The sequence below is a fragment of the Heptranchias perlo genome, chromosome 5 (genome assembly GCF_035084215.1).
Source record: "Heptranchias perlo isolate sHepPer1 chromosome 5, sHepPer1.hap1, whole genome shotgun sequence".
Taxonomy (NCBI): Eukaryota; Metazoa; Chordata; class Chondrichthyes; order Hexanchiformes; family Hexanchidae; genus Heptranchias; species Heptranchias perlo.
Window position 1 is genome coordinate 133,461,030 of NC_090329.1, and position 15,384 is coordinate 133,476,413.

Consider the following 15,384-nt stretch of genomic DNA (forward strand, 5'->3'; position numbering starts at 1 on the left):
GCATCCAATCGAGTTTTCTCTTAAAGGTACCAGAAAAGAATCTTGGTACATAGAGATACAGGGGTCAATTTTCGGATGGCCGAGCGGGTGCGTTCGTGGCGGGTGAGCTGCTAAAATTGGGGATTCCCGGGGCAGGTCCGGAGCCCGGCTCCAACCCGCCCACTTCCGGGTTTCCCAATGATGCGCACGCAGCCCCCGCATGTGGGACTCCCACCGGCAATTAAAGCCGGCGGGATCCCACTTAAACCAATTAATTACATAGTTCAGGTCGTTTGCAGACCTGATTGGGAGGATATTTTAGGAGGGGTGGGATTTTCATATCAACTGTGCGTGTTTCCCGTACTGGGGGAAACACTCTCAGTTCGAACAGACGTGTTGCAACCACCAGCCTGTGGGAGCTGCAAAGGTCCATTTGACAGGGGAGGGGGGAGACCCCCACTCTTTGCAGATGGCCACTCTGTCACTTTGGACAAAGTTTGGCCTCCACCATCCTCCTCCTAACACTAAAATTCTCAACTTGGAACCTCAAATCTGGTGTGCAGACACATGTACCTACCTTGCGGACCCCCTCAAACGTACATCTTCCGGATGGGGGCCGCCATATCTGCAGTCATGACCTCCTCGGAAGACGAACAGCATCACCAGCCTCGCCGGCCACGCCGTCCACCTCTGACACGTGGAACTCCACAACACAGTGCTGTGACACATCCACCTGCACAGCAGGAGGGAGAGCAACGGCAGAGAGAGATGCGTCGCAGAAGGCACTACCCTCGCCACAGGGTCCACAGTCCGAGGCTCAGCTTCCTGGACCTCTCTGAGGAACAGTGCACACGGAGGCTCAGAGTCACTCGACATGTAGCCGTGGACATCTGCAGCCTCCTTCATGCCAAGCTGCTCCCGGCTGGCTAGAGGACCATCTTCTTACCTGTCGCTGTCGCTGTCACCACTTCCCTCAATAACTTCTCCTCCCCATCCTTTCAGGGTGCCACCGGGGACATCGCTGGCATCTCTCAGTCGTCTGCACAAAAGAGCCCTGCAAATGCAGCTGCACCCACTCTGCAGTGACCCAATGGGTGGCATCAGGTGTGGGTCTTCATGGTGATCCTCAGGAAAGGGCATTATTGCACAAACCAGACAAGATTTGCAAAGACATGGCAGGAATGGTGAGAACAAAATTTAATGTGGTTGGCAAAACAAACAAAACTAAATGAAAAACATGACATTCCATCATACACCTTTGTGCATCCCCTTTGTGCTCACAAAACCTTAGCCTTACGTTTACGGGAACCCCTACGTGGTGCTACCCCTGTGGCTTCAGCAGAGGTAGTGGCAGGTTGCTCTTGTCCATGCCCTGACCGATGAGATGCTTTGCGCGGACGCCCTCTGGGTTTCGGTGCCTGTGAGGGCCCCTCCAAAGACTGCTCCACCGGCACCTGAGCAGGGGCAGACTCGGCCACCCAGAGAGGAGGCAGCATTGCGGGTACTGGTTGAGAGGGGGGCAACGGGTGAGACATGGAAGCGCTTTGAGTGGTGTCCCCACTTCCATGTCCCCTTTCACCATCATCCCTCTCCTGGCCCAGGCCCACATCACTCCTTCCACCCTGCTGGACGACAGTTTGGAGGACTTGTGTGAAGCCTTGGAAGACCAGTTGTAACTTATCTGTCAGCCTGTTTAAGGCGGCAGAATGTTGCTCACCCTGAATCCGAACGGCCGTTGTCAAGGCCTGAATGGACTCATTGTTGAGCCGTGCGTGACGCTCGATGGAGGCTAGCCTTTCCTCCATCACAGACATTCCCGCACCTACCCGTGACACTATTTCAGAGATGCCTTCATGTCCCTGAGACAGTTTCCACTCATTCAGGAGTTGGACTCCTCCATCCTCTGCGTGATTGTGGAAAGTGCGCGTGGCAACTGTTCCAGTACCTTGGCAATGTGCTGCTGGCCCTCGATGACTCTCCTTTTCATGGCTGGCCCCCAGGGTTCAGCATCTGTGTCCAGCTGAGCAGAGCCTGGAGAAGGGTGCTCCCACCGACGCAGACTCTCCACGGCTGACCCTGCCACCAGGATCAGCTCGTGCTCACATGTGCGTGGTGACTCACCATATGCAAGCCCAGCTAACTGAGGATGGGGACCCACCGAGGTGTGTATCTACGCTGGTGGATGGCTGGCTCGGGTGTGACGATGTCCCCTCAGAGGCCGGCAGGTCTTCTGAGGAATCGTCCTCCGCAGTCACGGCATTCGCAGATGGCCCTGCAAGAGAACAGAAAGCAATACTAAGCATGTGGACAGTTGTTGAGGTGCTGCAGATGCCAAGCGATGTTAAGAACATTCACTATCATGAGTGCTGAGTGTTAGATTTCTCTCACCAGTTGCTTGTGCGCTCCCAGTCTCGGCGTCCGCCATGGACAGGCACTCCAGCGTGCAGCTTATTTCTATTGACTGCTGCTCCGCGTCTGTTAGGACTGTTAGGTCACCACCTGGTGTGGCAGGCCCCCTCTGGTCCTTGCCCTCTGCCGGGCATTCTGGCATCTCTTCTCCTATCAACGCAAAACACAGAGAGGCGTGATTGAGTGATGGTTGCATAGTGACCCGCTGCATGCATTGGTGGGGTGGGGGTGAGCGTGAGGGAGATGCATGGGAGGGTGCGTGTGAGACACAGCCATGAGATTGTATGAGGATTGGGTTGCGTGGTAGTGTTTGATTGGGAACTGGGGCGGTGAGTACGTGCAGGCAAGGTGAGGATGATGGTTGAGTGGAAGTGAGGAGTGATGTGAGAGCGTTGTGGTGGCAGTGCAGAAGGAGTTGTGTGGTGGTGGAGGTGACGTGGAAGACAGAGTGTGGGAGAATGCGTAAGTATACTCACTTTGGCTGACCTGGTTAGGTCATTAAAGCGCTTCCTGCACTGGACCCAGGTTTGGCTGACATTGCTGCTGCTGCTGACCTCCTCCGCCACCTCGAGCCAGGCCTTCTTGGTGGCAGAGGCAGGCCACTTCCTCCCATCTGATGGGAAAAACGGTTCCCTCCTCCTCACCCCATCGAGCAGCACCTGGAGTGAGGAGTCAGAAAACCTTGGAGCAGCCTTGCCTCTGGCCTGCTCCATGCTGCCAAAATAGTTCTTTGCTGCAGGAGGAGCATTAGAGGACTGCCCCTTTAAATAGGGCTCCTCTTGCTGACAGCCTGTCATGTGGGTGCGCAGTGCGCCTGCTGCGCAGATCTGCAACGGGAAACCTGGAAGCATGCGTAAGTACCTTCAATTAGGCTGTGATCATGTGCGGAGTACCCCGATTTTACTGGGCGCGTTACCCATGCACCCAGTCGAACCACCGCTGGCAACCCGCCTCCCTCCTAATATCGGGCCCACAGAGCCTGAGTTGGTGGTGTGGTTTCCCAGGGTTATGTGGCTGTGGATCTGAAGTTATGGCCCTCATGGTTTCCAGTGGAGCCATTCTAGGATGTATAGGTAGTTCACCAATCAGCGATGTTACAGAGAACCCGAATAGATGAGATGGGGAGAAAATTTGGAAGAAAATGTAAGCAGGAAAATGGGAAAGAAAGTATAAGGTGCAGGGTGCTTTTTATTTACAGTAGATGCCCAATTTACACAGTGAATACTTTCAAAGACAAAAACAGAAAATACATGCAGTACTGGTGTTCTGACAAAGGGTTACATATGAAAAAAAAAATCATTTGAATTTTACTTACCAAAATCCTAACCAAATAGAGATGTTTTTAAAAACACATTGGTCATAATTTTACTGAGGATAATTTCTTCACTGAAGTGGGGAGTACTTTAAATAGAAAATATGGCCCTCTCACACTATCGTTCCTTTTTTTGTTTGCTTCTTTTCCTTTTCGTGTATCTTTTCCTCTCCTCTCCTGAAGGCACTGCAGCAGAACCTTGGTGTAAGTGCTTGGTAGTGCGGAAGCACTGAATACAAATTCAGGCACAAGCTGCTCACAATAAGCAGCTTGCACCCGAATGTGTGATAAGCACTTCTTCCCCACCGACAGAAAATCTGCCCCCTAACTCATGTTGTGATACAGTTTCCCTGATGGGCACTCTCCAGTACCTTGACCAAGTAGCCATTGATCATGTGTGAGCTTAGAAAGCGTGCGTCGACAAGCTATTCAATATAGAGCGCATCACAGCTGAAGCTCATACTGCCCTCATCAGACATCCACACACATGATGTGCAGCTTCCAGCAAGGATTAAATAGATAGCAAGCAAGAGCAGGAAACATGGCTGAGTTTTCACCTTGCTCGTCCACTAGGCCGTTCAGAAGCTCCTTTCCTTTTAATTATCATCACTATAATGGGGTGTTTTACATCGATTATATATTAATTCTTGGAGATTGGGCACATACTGCATTGAAAACTTTCAAGGAAATCTTTACATTATGGGCAAACCCATGATAGTGCCTGTAGTACTTTTCAATGTTTAGAGTATCACATATTTACCCATATTGGTGTCACAGACAGTAGGGGCCCGATATTAGGAGGGCGGCGAGTTCGCGGCAGGGGTAACGCGCCCAGTGAAATCGGGGTGTCCGCACGGAATCGCAGGCTAATTGGTTCCACTTACCTGCGCATGCGCAGCATAGACTGTCAACTGGAGGAGCCCTATTTAAAGGGGCAGTCCTCCACTGACAGGAAATAGGAAAAATTAGAGCATGGAGCAGCCCAGGGGGAAGGCTGCTCCCAGGTTTAATGATGCCTCACTCCAGGTATCATTGGATGGGGTGAGGAGGAGGGGGAGGACAAAGATCTTCCCCCCGGCGGGCGGGAGGAAGCAGCCTGCCTCTGCCACCAAGAAGGCCTGGCTCGAGGTGGCAGAGGAGGTCACCTGCACCACCAACATATCGTGCACCTGCATACAGTGCAGGAGGCGCTTCAATCACCTAAGTAGGTCAGCCGAAGTGAGTACACTTACTCATTCCCCTACACTCCGTCTGCCACATCACCGCCCCCACCCCACATCTCCTTCTGCACTGCCAACACTACTCTATCACATCACCCCTCACACCCACTCAAAGCTCATCCTCATCTTACCTGCACTTACTCACCTCGCCAGTACTCATCACACCACTACCACTCAACCCAATCCTCATACAATCTCATGGCTCTATCTCATACTCAACTTCTCATGCATCTCTTTCGCGGTCAGCCTCACTCAACCTGCCACTACCTGTGCTGCAGCCACAGGGCATGCATCACATATGTGCAGTAGGAAGCATAAGGCAAACATGTCGTGAGCATGAAGGGGATGCACAAGGGTGTTTGAGGGTTTGTCATGGTGTTTACCTATATTTAATTTCTGGTCAGCTCACATCACATATTATATTGTCACCACTACTGCCAGGTCTTTGCGAATCTTGTCTGGTTTGTGCAATAATGCCCTTTCCTAAGGATCACAATGAAGACCCACAACTGATGCCACCCATTGTGTCACTGCAGAGTGGGTGTAGGTGTATTTGCAGGGCTTTTTTGTGCAGACGACTGAGAGACGTAGGCGATGTCCCCGGTGGCATCTTGGAAGGATGCGGAGGAGAAGTTGTTGAGGGCAGTGGTGACTTTGACAGCGACAGGTAAGAAGATGGTGCTCGGGCCAGCCGGGAGCAGCTCGGCATGAAGGAGGCTGCAGATGTCCATGACTACATGTCGAGTGACTCTGAGCCTCCGTCTGCACTGCTGCTCAGAGAGGTCCAGGAAGCTGAGCCTCGGTTTGTAGACCCTGTGGCGAGGGTAGTGCCTTCTGCGATGCATCTCTCTCTGCCGTTGTCCTCCCTCCTGCTGTGCAGGTGGATGTGTCACAGCACTGTGTTGTGGAGCTCCACGTGTCAGAGGTGGACGGCGTGGCCGGCGAGGCTGGTGATGCTGTTCGTCCTCCGAGGAGGTCATGACTTTTTTTTTATTCGTTCACAGGATGTGGGCGTCGCTGGCAAGGCCGACATTTATTGCCCATCCCTAATTGCCCTCGAGAAGGTGGTGGTGAGCCGCCTTCTTGAACTGCTGCAGTCCGTGTGATGACGGTTCTCCCACAGTGCTGTTAGGAAGGGAGTTCCAGAATTTTGACCCAGCGACAATGAAGGAACGGCGATATATTTCCAAGTCGGGATGGTGTGTGACTTGGAGGGGAACGTGCAGGTGGTGTTGTTCCCATGCGCTACGGTGGCCCCCATCCGGAAGATGTCCATTTGAGGGGGTTCGCAAGGTAGGTAAATGTGTCTGCACACCGGGGTAAGTGTGCAAGTTTGTGAATTTTATTGTTAGGAGGAGGGTGGTGGAGGACAAACTTTGTCCAAAGTGACAGAGTAGCCTCCTGCAATGAGTAAGGGTCTCCCCCCCACCGACCTGTCAAATGGACCTTTGCAGCCGCCACAGGCTGATGGCTGCAACACGTCCATTTCAACTGGGAGTGTTTCCCCCAGTACGGGAAATAGTCTCAGTTCATTGCAAAATCCCACCCCTCCTAAAATGTTATGTTAATCAGGTCTGTAAACGATCTGAAATACCTTAAAGAGTACTTTAAGTGGCACCCCGTCGGCTTTAATTGCCGGCGGGAGTCCCACATGCGGGGCTGTCAGCGCGTCACTGGGGAACCCGAAAGTGGGCGGGTTGGAGCCGGGCTCCAGACCCACCCCGGGAATCCCCAATTTTCGCAGCCCCCCCCTCTGTGAACGCACCCGCTCGGGGGTACGAAAATCGAGCCCTTGGTGTTGTTTGTACTGGTATAAAATAGAATCATAGAAAGTTATGGCACAGAAGGAGGCCATTCAGCCCATTGTGTTCATGCCGGCCAAAAAAGAGCTTTCCAGATTAATCCCACTTTTCAGCACTTGGTCCATAGCACTGTAGGTTACGGCACTTCAAGTGCACATCCAAGTACTTTTTAAATGAGTTGAGGGTTTCTGTCTCTACAACCCTTTCAGGCAGTGAGTTCCAGACCCCCAACACCCTCTGGGTGAAAAAATTTCTCCTCAGCTCCCCTTTAATCCTTCTACCAATTACTTTAAATCTATGCCCTCTGGTCACTGACCCCTCTGCTAAGGGAAATAGGTCCTCCCTATCCACTCTATCTTGTCCCATCATAATTTTATATACCTCAATTAAATCTCCCCTCAGCCTCTTTGTTTCAAAGAAAACAACCCAGCCTATCTATTCTTCTCATAGCTAAAATTCTCCAGCCCTGGCAACATCCTCGTAAATCTCCTCTGTGCTCTCTCTAATGCAATCACATCTTTCCTATAATGTGGTGACCAGAACCGTCCTCCTCCTTAACTACAATCTCTGCATTGTCCCCCTCTTTTGTGAAGATAGATGCAAAGTTTTCATTAAGAACCATACCCACATCTTTTGTCTCCAGTATATAGCCTACTTTTTCTGAAGTTTAAAGAAAATCATTTAAACACATTTCTTGGATTTTCTCCAAACAAAACCTGATTTTTTTCTAAACTGATATATATATAAAATCGAAATCCTGGAACTCCCTCCCTAACACTGTGGGAGTATTTTCACCACACAGACTGCAGCAGTTCAAGGCAGCGCTCCACCACCTTCTCAAGGGCAATTAGGGATGGGCAATGAATGCTGGCTTTGCCAGCGACCCTCACATCCCATGAATGAATTTAAAAAATGAACACATTGCATCTTTTCTAGGTTTTACTCTCTCCCCACCTGCCGTTAAGGCCCATATCACTCCCAATCTAGGCCCCACTCCCCCAATTGTTTCTCCTTAGAAAATTATTTCATTTTAAAACTATTCATTTACAACAATAACACCACTTACATTTATCTATCATCTTTATCATAGAAAAACATCCCAAGATGATTTACCGAGGCTTGGTCAGAAAGAACGGACATCAACCCAAAGAAGGAGATATTCGGAGGGGTGACTAAAGGCTTGGTCAAAGAGGTAGGTTTTAAATAGGGTCCTAAAGGAGGAGAGGGAGATGGCAAAGCAGTAAGATTCAGGGAGGGAATTCTAGAGCTTGGAGCTTAGATGACTGAAGGTGCAGCTGAATGAGGAATTATGGAGAGGTTGTAGAGCAGGTGGAGGTCAGAGAGATAGGGAGGGGGGATGAGATTTTTTAAATTGGAGGTGTTGGGAACCAGGAGTCAATGTAGGTCAGCAAGGACAGAAGTGATGGGTGAGTAGGACTCGGTGTGGGATAGGATACGGGCAGCAGAGTTTTAGATGAGCTGAAATTTATGCGGAATAAGAGGCCAGCCAGGTGAGCATTGGCATACTTGAGCCTAGAGTTGATGAAAGCATGAATGAGGGTTTCAGCAGCAGATGAGTTAAGGCAGGGTTCAAGTTAAAATAAATCATAATTGTAACTTGCAATTCATAAATATTCATTCATTTAATAATTTGTGGCAAATAATTTTAAAATTTCAATCAATATTTGTAAAATCCGTGGGATGTGATCCCAGTGGTTACACCAGGATTGCACCTGCTTGTGCCCTGCAGTGCTGACTCCATCAAAGTATCCAGAATCAATGGGAGGGTATTTAATTCGCATGGGGCAGGCGTAAGTGCCACTATGGGCTGTCTAGGCCCCTCCCCGTCCTCTGCTTTTTCTGCCTTGGCCTCTTGGTAAGGAGATGGATCAAGAAATTGCTTTTTTATTGTTCCTTTCCTTGTGGGTCCAGGCTGTTTCCCTGACCAGGTGCCCACTTTTACCCATCAAGACGCCAGTACACCCCAACACACTCAGCATCACGGCCTCCAGGGACACAACTGTCAGTATAGGGAATCCCTGCCCCTAATGGCATTTGTTTTGGAAGGATGGGTGGAGGTTCTGACCCGTACAAGGCACATTGGAAACTCCCAGAAATAGTGGAGTCCCTGTGCACTAAGTCTCTGCCACTTTGCAGTGGATTCAACTGGTCTCCCACTGAAGTTACGACGGGACATCAACAGAAGATCCACAGATTGATATTTTCAATTTGTAAACAAACATCTTAATTTACATTGCAATTAATTTTTAAAATGATAATTTTAACATTAGTTACTTCAAATTGCTAATAATGTTTAAAATAATTTCTATATTTTACTCAATTATAACTTAATTAAATATTTCACTATTAGATTTTGTAATTTATAATTTCATTTATTTTTTATTCTAGATCACATCTTTATTGATTTCTATCATTTAAAAATATTTCTAATAATGGGTAGGTTGTTTTTTGAAATGATGAGGCAACATGGGAGCATCAAGGGCAAATAGCCCCACCTTAGCTTCAGGCGGAACACAATCTGGTCCACACATGAATGAATGTCTCCTCAGACAGTCTGAGCAACACCCATGGGAGATCGATATGTTTTATTTGTAAAAGAAAATGCATTGAAGGTGGTTCCTGAAATCCATCCTGTATCAATTAGCCAAGGTACTTACATTCAGAGCAGCTTCTGCAGCTTCCAGTGCTGGCTTTGCAGCTATCAGTTTCTCCTCTGCCATAATTTTTTCAGTTTCTATTTCATCCACAATCTTCTGGGCCTTATCTTTCACTATCAAGACTTCATTCTTGACCATCTCTGCTGCTTGTGCACTCACTGTCACCTCTCCCAGCACCTGCAGGATGTCATAGAGAGGGAAGTACAAGATGCTTCAGTTACTGACACCAAGACTCTGATTTTAAACGGGTGGCAATCAGATAAGTGGCAAGAGGGGACTGGCATCAGGGGGCAAAGGCAATTGGGGAGGGGAGGAACCCAGGATAAAGGAATGCCCAAGGCTTCCTTGTGAGGCCTGGAGAAGCACTAATCAACAGTTTTAGTGGTAGTCTAAAAAACAAATTATCTTAATCAGGAGGTGGTTAGGAATTTCAAGAATAAGGAAATGAGGAAATAAGGAAAAATGATTGCAGTAGATTTTAAATTAATCGATCGAGTGGCCGACTGGTGGAGTGCGCCGGTCGGCGACCCAATAGTGTCGGTGAAAGGCCCAGTCCATTTTGAAGTCCAGGTCTCATTATGCCACCAACAGACTGCAGGCACCAGCTCTGGACGGGTGCAATATTGGGTGGCCCCATGGCTGAGCTGGCTGGCAGCAAAGTAGGTCCACCAACTTCTCTTGGCCCCACAATTTTTTTTTAAAATTGACTGTTTTTGGTCCTCTTCAGCTGTACTGCCAAGCAGGACTGGGCAGTTATCTTGCAAAATAAGGTGAAACTAGATAAGAACATGAAGGAGAAATGAATATTGATAGGGTTTGATGAAGTAAGGGGAGAAGGCTTGTGTGCAGCATAAACACCAACATTGACGAAGTTGGGCCGAATGGCTTGTTTCTTTTTTTTATTCGTTCATGGGATGTGGGCGTCGCTGGCGAGTCCGGCATTTATTGCCCATCCCTAATTTCCCTTGAGAAGGTGGTGGTGAGCCGGCTTCTTGAACCGCTTCAGTCTGTGTGGTGAAGGTTCTCCCACAGTGCTGTTAGGAAGGGAGTTCCAGGATTTTGACCCAGCGATGATGAAGGAACGGCGATATATTTCCAAGGGATGGTGTGTGACATGGAGGGGAACGTGCAGGTGGTGTTGTTCCCATGTGCCTGCTGCCCTTGTCCTTCCAGGTGGTAGAGGTCGTGGGTTTGGGAGGTGCTGTCGAAGAAGCCTTGGCGAGTTGCTGCAGTGCATCCTGTGGATGGTACACACTGCAGCCACAGTTTGCCGGTGGTGAAGGGAGTGAATGTTCAGGGGGCGATGGGGTGCCAATCCAGCGGGCTGGATTGGCACCCCATCGCCCCCTGATGCCAGCGATCTGTGCTGTAAAATGGCAATCGGGATCCTACGTATGTCATGACTGATATGCAGATGAGATGGGCCTACTTCCTGAAATAGATGAGGGCTCTGGCCACCCAGCAGCAAGCTCCATTCAGGATGTCAGGTTGGGAGCGGGAAGGGATACTATTGCCCCGTTTCTGCCTCACGGAGCCAGTGAAAATCTGCCCCATAATATGTTAGTGACAAACTCTTGAATGTTGTACACAGACATGTTGGGGCTGATTTTAACTTTGAGGGGTTGGAAAAATGAGCAATAGCATTTGGCCACTCGTTACATACCCCACGCAATTTTCCTTTCAAAAAGGAAAATTGGAGGCGTGTATGACGGGAGGCTGATCTGCCATTGTCAGTTTTTCCAAAAGTTAAAATCAGCCCTATTGGGCTCGATTTTCGGACCCCCGAGTAGGTGTGCTCGTGGAGGGGGGGCTGCGAAAATTGGGGATTCCCGGGGCAGGTCCGGAGCCCGGCTCCAACCCGCCCACTTCCAGGTTCCCCAGTGACACGCTGACATGCGCGTGCAGCCCCCGCATGTGGGACTCCCGCCGGCAATTAAAGCCGGCGGGATGCCACTTGAAGTAATTAACCAGGTACTTCAGGTCGTTTGCAGATCTGAATGACCTGATATTTTAGGAGGGGTAGGATTTTCAAGTCAGCTGGGACTGTTTCCCATACTGGGGGAAACACTCCCAGTTGAAATGGATGTGTTGCAGCCATCAGCCTGTGGCAGCTGCAAAGGTCCATTTGACAGGTGGGGGTGGGGGAAACCCTCACTCATTGCAGGAGGCCACTCTGTCACTTTGGACAAAGTTTGTCCTCCACCACCCTCCTCCTAACAATAAATTTCACCAACTTGCACACTTAACCCGGCATCCAGACACATTTACCTACCTTGCGAACCCCCTCAAATGGACATCTTCCGGATGGGGGCCACCGTAGCTGCAGTCATGACCTCCTCGGAGGGTGAACAGCATCACCAGCCTCGCTGGCCACGCCGTCCAGCTCTGACACGTGGAGCTCCACAACACAGTGCTGTGACACATCCACCTGCACAGCAGGAGGGAGGGCAACAGCAGCGAGAGATGTTTCGCAGAGGGCACTACCCTCACCACAGGGTCCACAGACCGAGGCTCAGCTTCCTGGACCTCTCTGAGCAGCAGTGCACACGGAGGCTCAGAGTCACTCGACATGAAGTCGTGGATATCTGAAGCCTCCTTGATGCCGAGCTGCTCCCGGCTGGCCCGAGCACCATCTTCTTACCTGTCGCTGTCAAAGTCACCACTGCCCTCAACAACTTCTCCTCCGCATCCTTCCAGGGTGCCACCGGGGACATCGCCGACGTCTCTCAGTCGTCTGCACAAAAGAGCCCTGCAAATACACCTACACCCACTCTGCAGTGACACAATGGGTGGCATCAGGTGTGGGTCTTCATTGTGATTCTCAGGAAAGGGAATTATTGCACAAACCAGACAAGATTCGCAAAGACGTGGCAGTAGTGGTGACAATATAATATGTGATATGAGCTGACCAGAAATTAAATATAAGTAAAAACCATGACAAACCCTCAAACACCCTTGAGCATCCCCTTCACGCTCACGACACGTTTGCCTTACGCTTCCTACTGCACATATGTGATGCGTGCCCTGTGGCTGCAGCACAGGTAGTGGCAGGTTGAGTGAGGCTGACCGTGAAAGTCATGCATGAGAGGGTGAGTGTGAGATAGAGCCATGAGATTGTATGAGGATTGGGTCGTGGTGGGATGAGTACAGGCGAGGTGAGTAAGTGCAGGTAAGATGAGGATGAGCTTTGAGTGTGTGTGAGGAGCGATGTGATAGAGTAGTGTTGGCAGTGCAGAAGGAGATGTGGGGTGGGGGCGGTGACGTGGCAGACGGAGTGTAGGGGAATGAGTAAGTGTACTCACTTCGGCTGACCTACTCAGGTGATTGAAGCATCTCCTGCACTGTATGCAGGTGCGTGATATGTTGGTGGTGCAGGTGACCTCCTCTGCCACCTCGAGCCAGGCATTCTTGGTGGCAGAGGGAGGCCGCTTCCTCCCGCCCGCCGGGGGGAAGATCTCTGTCCTCCCCCTCCTCCTCACCCCATCCAATAAGACCTGGAGTGAGGCATCATTAAACCTGGGAGCAGCCTTCCCCCTGGGCTGCTTCATGCTGTAATTTTTCCTATTTCCTGCAGCATCAGTCAGTGGAGGACTGCCCCTTTAAATAGGGCTCCTCCAGCTGACAGCCTATGCTGTGCATGCGCAGTCCGTCCGCTGCGCAGCTTTTCTGCGCGAAACCCGGAAGCAAAGGTAAGTACCTTCAATCAAGCTGCAATCGCATGCGGAGCACCCAGATTTCACTGGGCGCGTTACCTACGCGCCCAGTCGACCCTCAGCTGCCAAACTGCCGCCCTCCTAATATCGGGCCCATTCAGTTCTTGATCTCAGCTATCTACCTTGGGCGGGGGTGGTGGAAAACTGACAATGACAGATCAGCCTCCCATCATACAGGCCTGGGCTCTCTGGGTTTCGGTGCCCGTGAGGACCCCTCCAAAGACTGCTCCACCTGCACCTGTGCAGGGGCAGACTCGGCCACCTGGAGAGGAGGCAGTATTGCGGGTACCGGTTGAGAGGGGGGCAATGGGTGAGACGTGGGAGCGCTTTGAGTGGCGTCCCCACTTCCATGTCTACTTTCGCTGTAAATTATCATCCCGCCTGCTTTAATTGCCAGGCCCACATCACTCCTATCACCTGGCAATTAAAGCCGGCGGGATGATAATTTACATTGTTATTTAGCTAGTTGAGGTACTTGACAGACCTCATTGACTGGAGATTTTGGCAGGGGTGCAATTTTGGAGGATCCTCAGCGTGTTTCCCGTGCTGTGGGAAACACCCCCTGTTGGAGCAGACGTGTTTCAGCCATCAGCCAGTGGGAGATGCAAAGGATTATTTGACAGGTGGGAGAAAATCTCATTTATTGCAGCAGGGCACTCTGTCACTTCAGACAAAGTTTTGGCAGCAACATCTTTGTCTTTCCACTCAAAATTATTAATTTATACCCTAAACTCTGCTGTGCAAACACATTTACCTACTTTGCAGACCCCCTCAAACTCACACCATCAGGATGAGGGGACGCCATAGCTGCATTCATCACTTCATCCGAGGACGAACAACATCACCAACCTCGCCAGGCACGCCGTCCACCTCCACCACGTGGAGCTCCATAACACAGTGCTGCGCCACATGCACCTGCACAAAATAGTCGTGCAACTACCCATACACCCACTGTAGGGTGACCCAATGGGTGATGTAAGATTTGGCCTCACGAAACAACCAACCGAATATTGCCACCAACCAACTGGGTAATATTGGGCCACCGCGACCAAAAAAAAACAACTCGGGAGAAAACCAAAGATCCGCAAAGTTTCCACTCTACGATCTATTTCTGACTTACCTCTGGGTGAATTACTGTCAAGGATTCGTTTGGTGAGCATTATCTCGGGTCCTTTAGAAGTCCAACTTAGCTCGTACAGTGGGATTGGGAGGGGTGAGGTATCTTTCTACTGTAATTTCCCTCGTGTGTACCGAAGTGTTCCCCATTTTATTAGAGTGTTAAGATTGTTGTGTTGTATTTTCTCTCTTGAATAAAGATCAAAGTTTCTTGCACCAAAACCAGTTGTCTGCTGCACTTTGTCACAACCCCCAAATAAGTCCAAGGTCCAGAACCCAGGGAGTGGGAGCAATTCGAACCGCTCAGAAGTCAGAGGTGAAGCTGACACACACCATCACCCCCGACAATGGCGATCAATGGCAAAAGGGATGTGATGCCGTGAACACTGATTTGGAAGAGAGAACTGTAATGGAAGAGAGGATTTCAGATTATGTGTTCAGTAAGGTGAATATGGAAATAAAATGTGTCACTAATCTGTTAAAGGCTGGGCGCCCGGTAGATGCTGCAGCTAAATGGACAGAAGGGAAGGATCATAAAAAATCCATAGAAAAGGCAGTCTGGCTGATTTGCTTCAAGAAACAGATCCAGCTTTTGGACAGGCTCGTTGAAGCACAGGCAGCTGAGATTCGGGAGTCAGCCCTGGAAGTCCAAACAGGCCCTAGCAGGGGAGAAGTTACTGTTAGCATTGCAGGCTCTGAACCAGGAAAGGGTGCAGTTAGTGGGGGAGCATAAGACCCAGCAGGAATATTTACAGTGTCAGGTCACCGAGGCCAAGAACAATGAGCTGAGGTTGCGGGAAAAGAATGCCCGCCGAGCAGGAGGAGAAAGTAAAAGACTTACAGGCAGCCTATAAGATAATGAGCGCACAGAGGTTTGAGGATGCAGACCATGGCCCCTGCCAGAAGCAGATAGAGAGTCTGAACCTTGCTCGAAGGACGGCAAAAGGCATGGTGTGCCTCATAAGCCCGAGTGCAGCCCAGGTCGACTTCACAGGGAACCTGGGGAGAACGGTTCAGACACCACAGGTAGTGCCAAGGGACGACCCGGTTGAGGAGCAGGAGGGCCCACGACCACCGCCCGTAGCGCCAAGCTTTAGTGAAATCTGGCAGGAGGAGGAGGTGGAATTAGGGGCAGAAGCTGAGGAGGAAAAACCC

The 15,384-nt window shown here is 50.3% G+C and overlaps 1 protein-coding gene across 1 annotated transcript in view; it reads right to left on the reverse strand.

The window, feature by feature from the left end:
• Positions 1-15,384, reverse strand: part of LOC137322210 (dynein axonemal heavy chain 8-like) — a 1,468,904-nt gene that overhangs the window by 217,637 nt on the left and 1,235,883 nt on the right. The window contains exon 69 of the mRNA XM_067985326.1: positions 9,401-9,577. Within this exon, the coding sequence (XP_067841427.1) occupies positions 9,401-9,577 (177 nt within the window). The remainder of the gene's footprint in view (positions 1-9,400; positions 9,578-15,384) is intronic.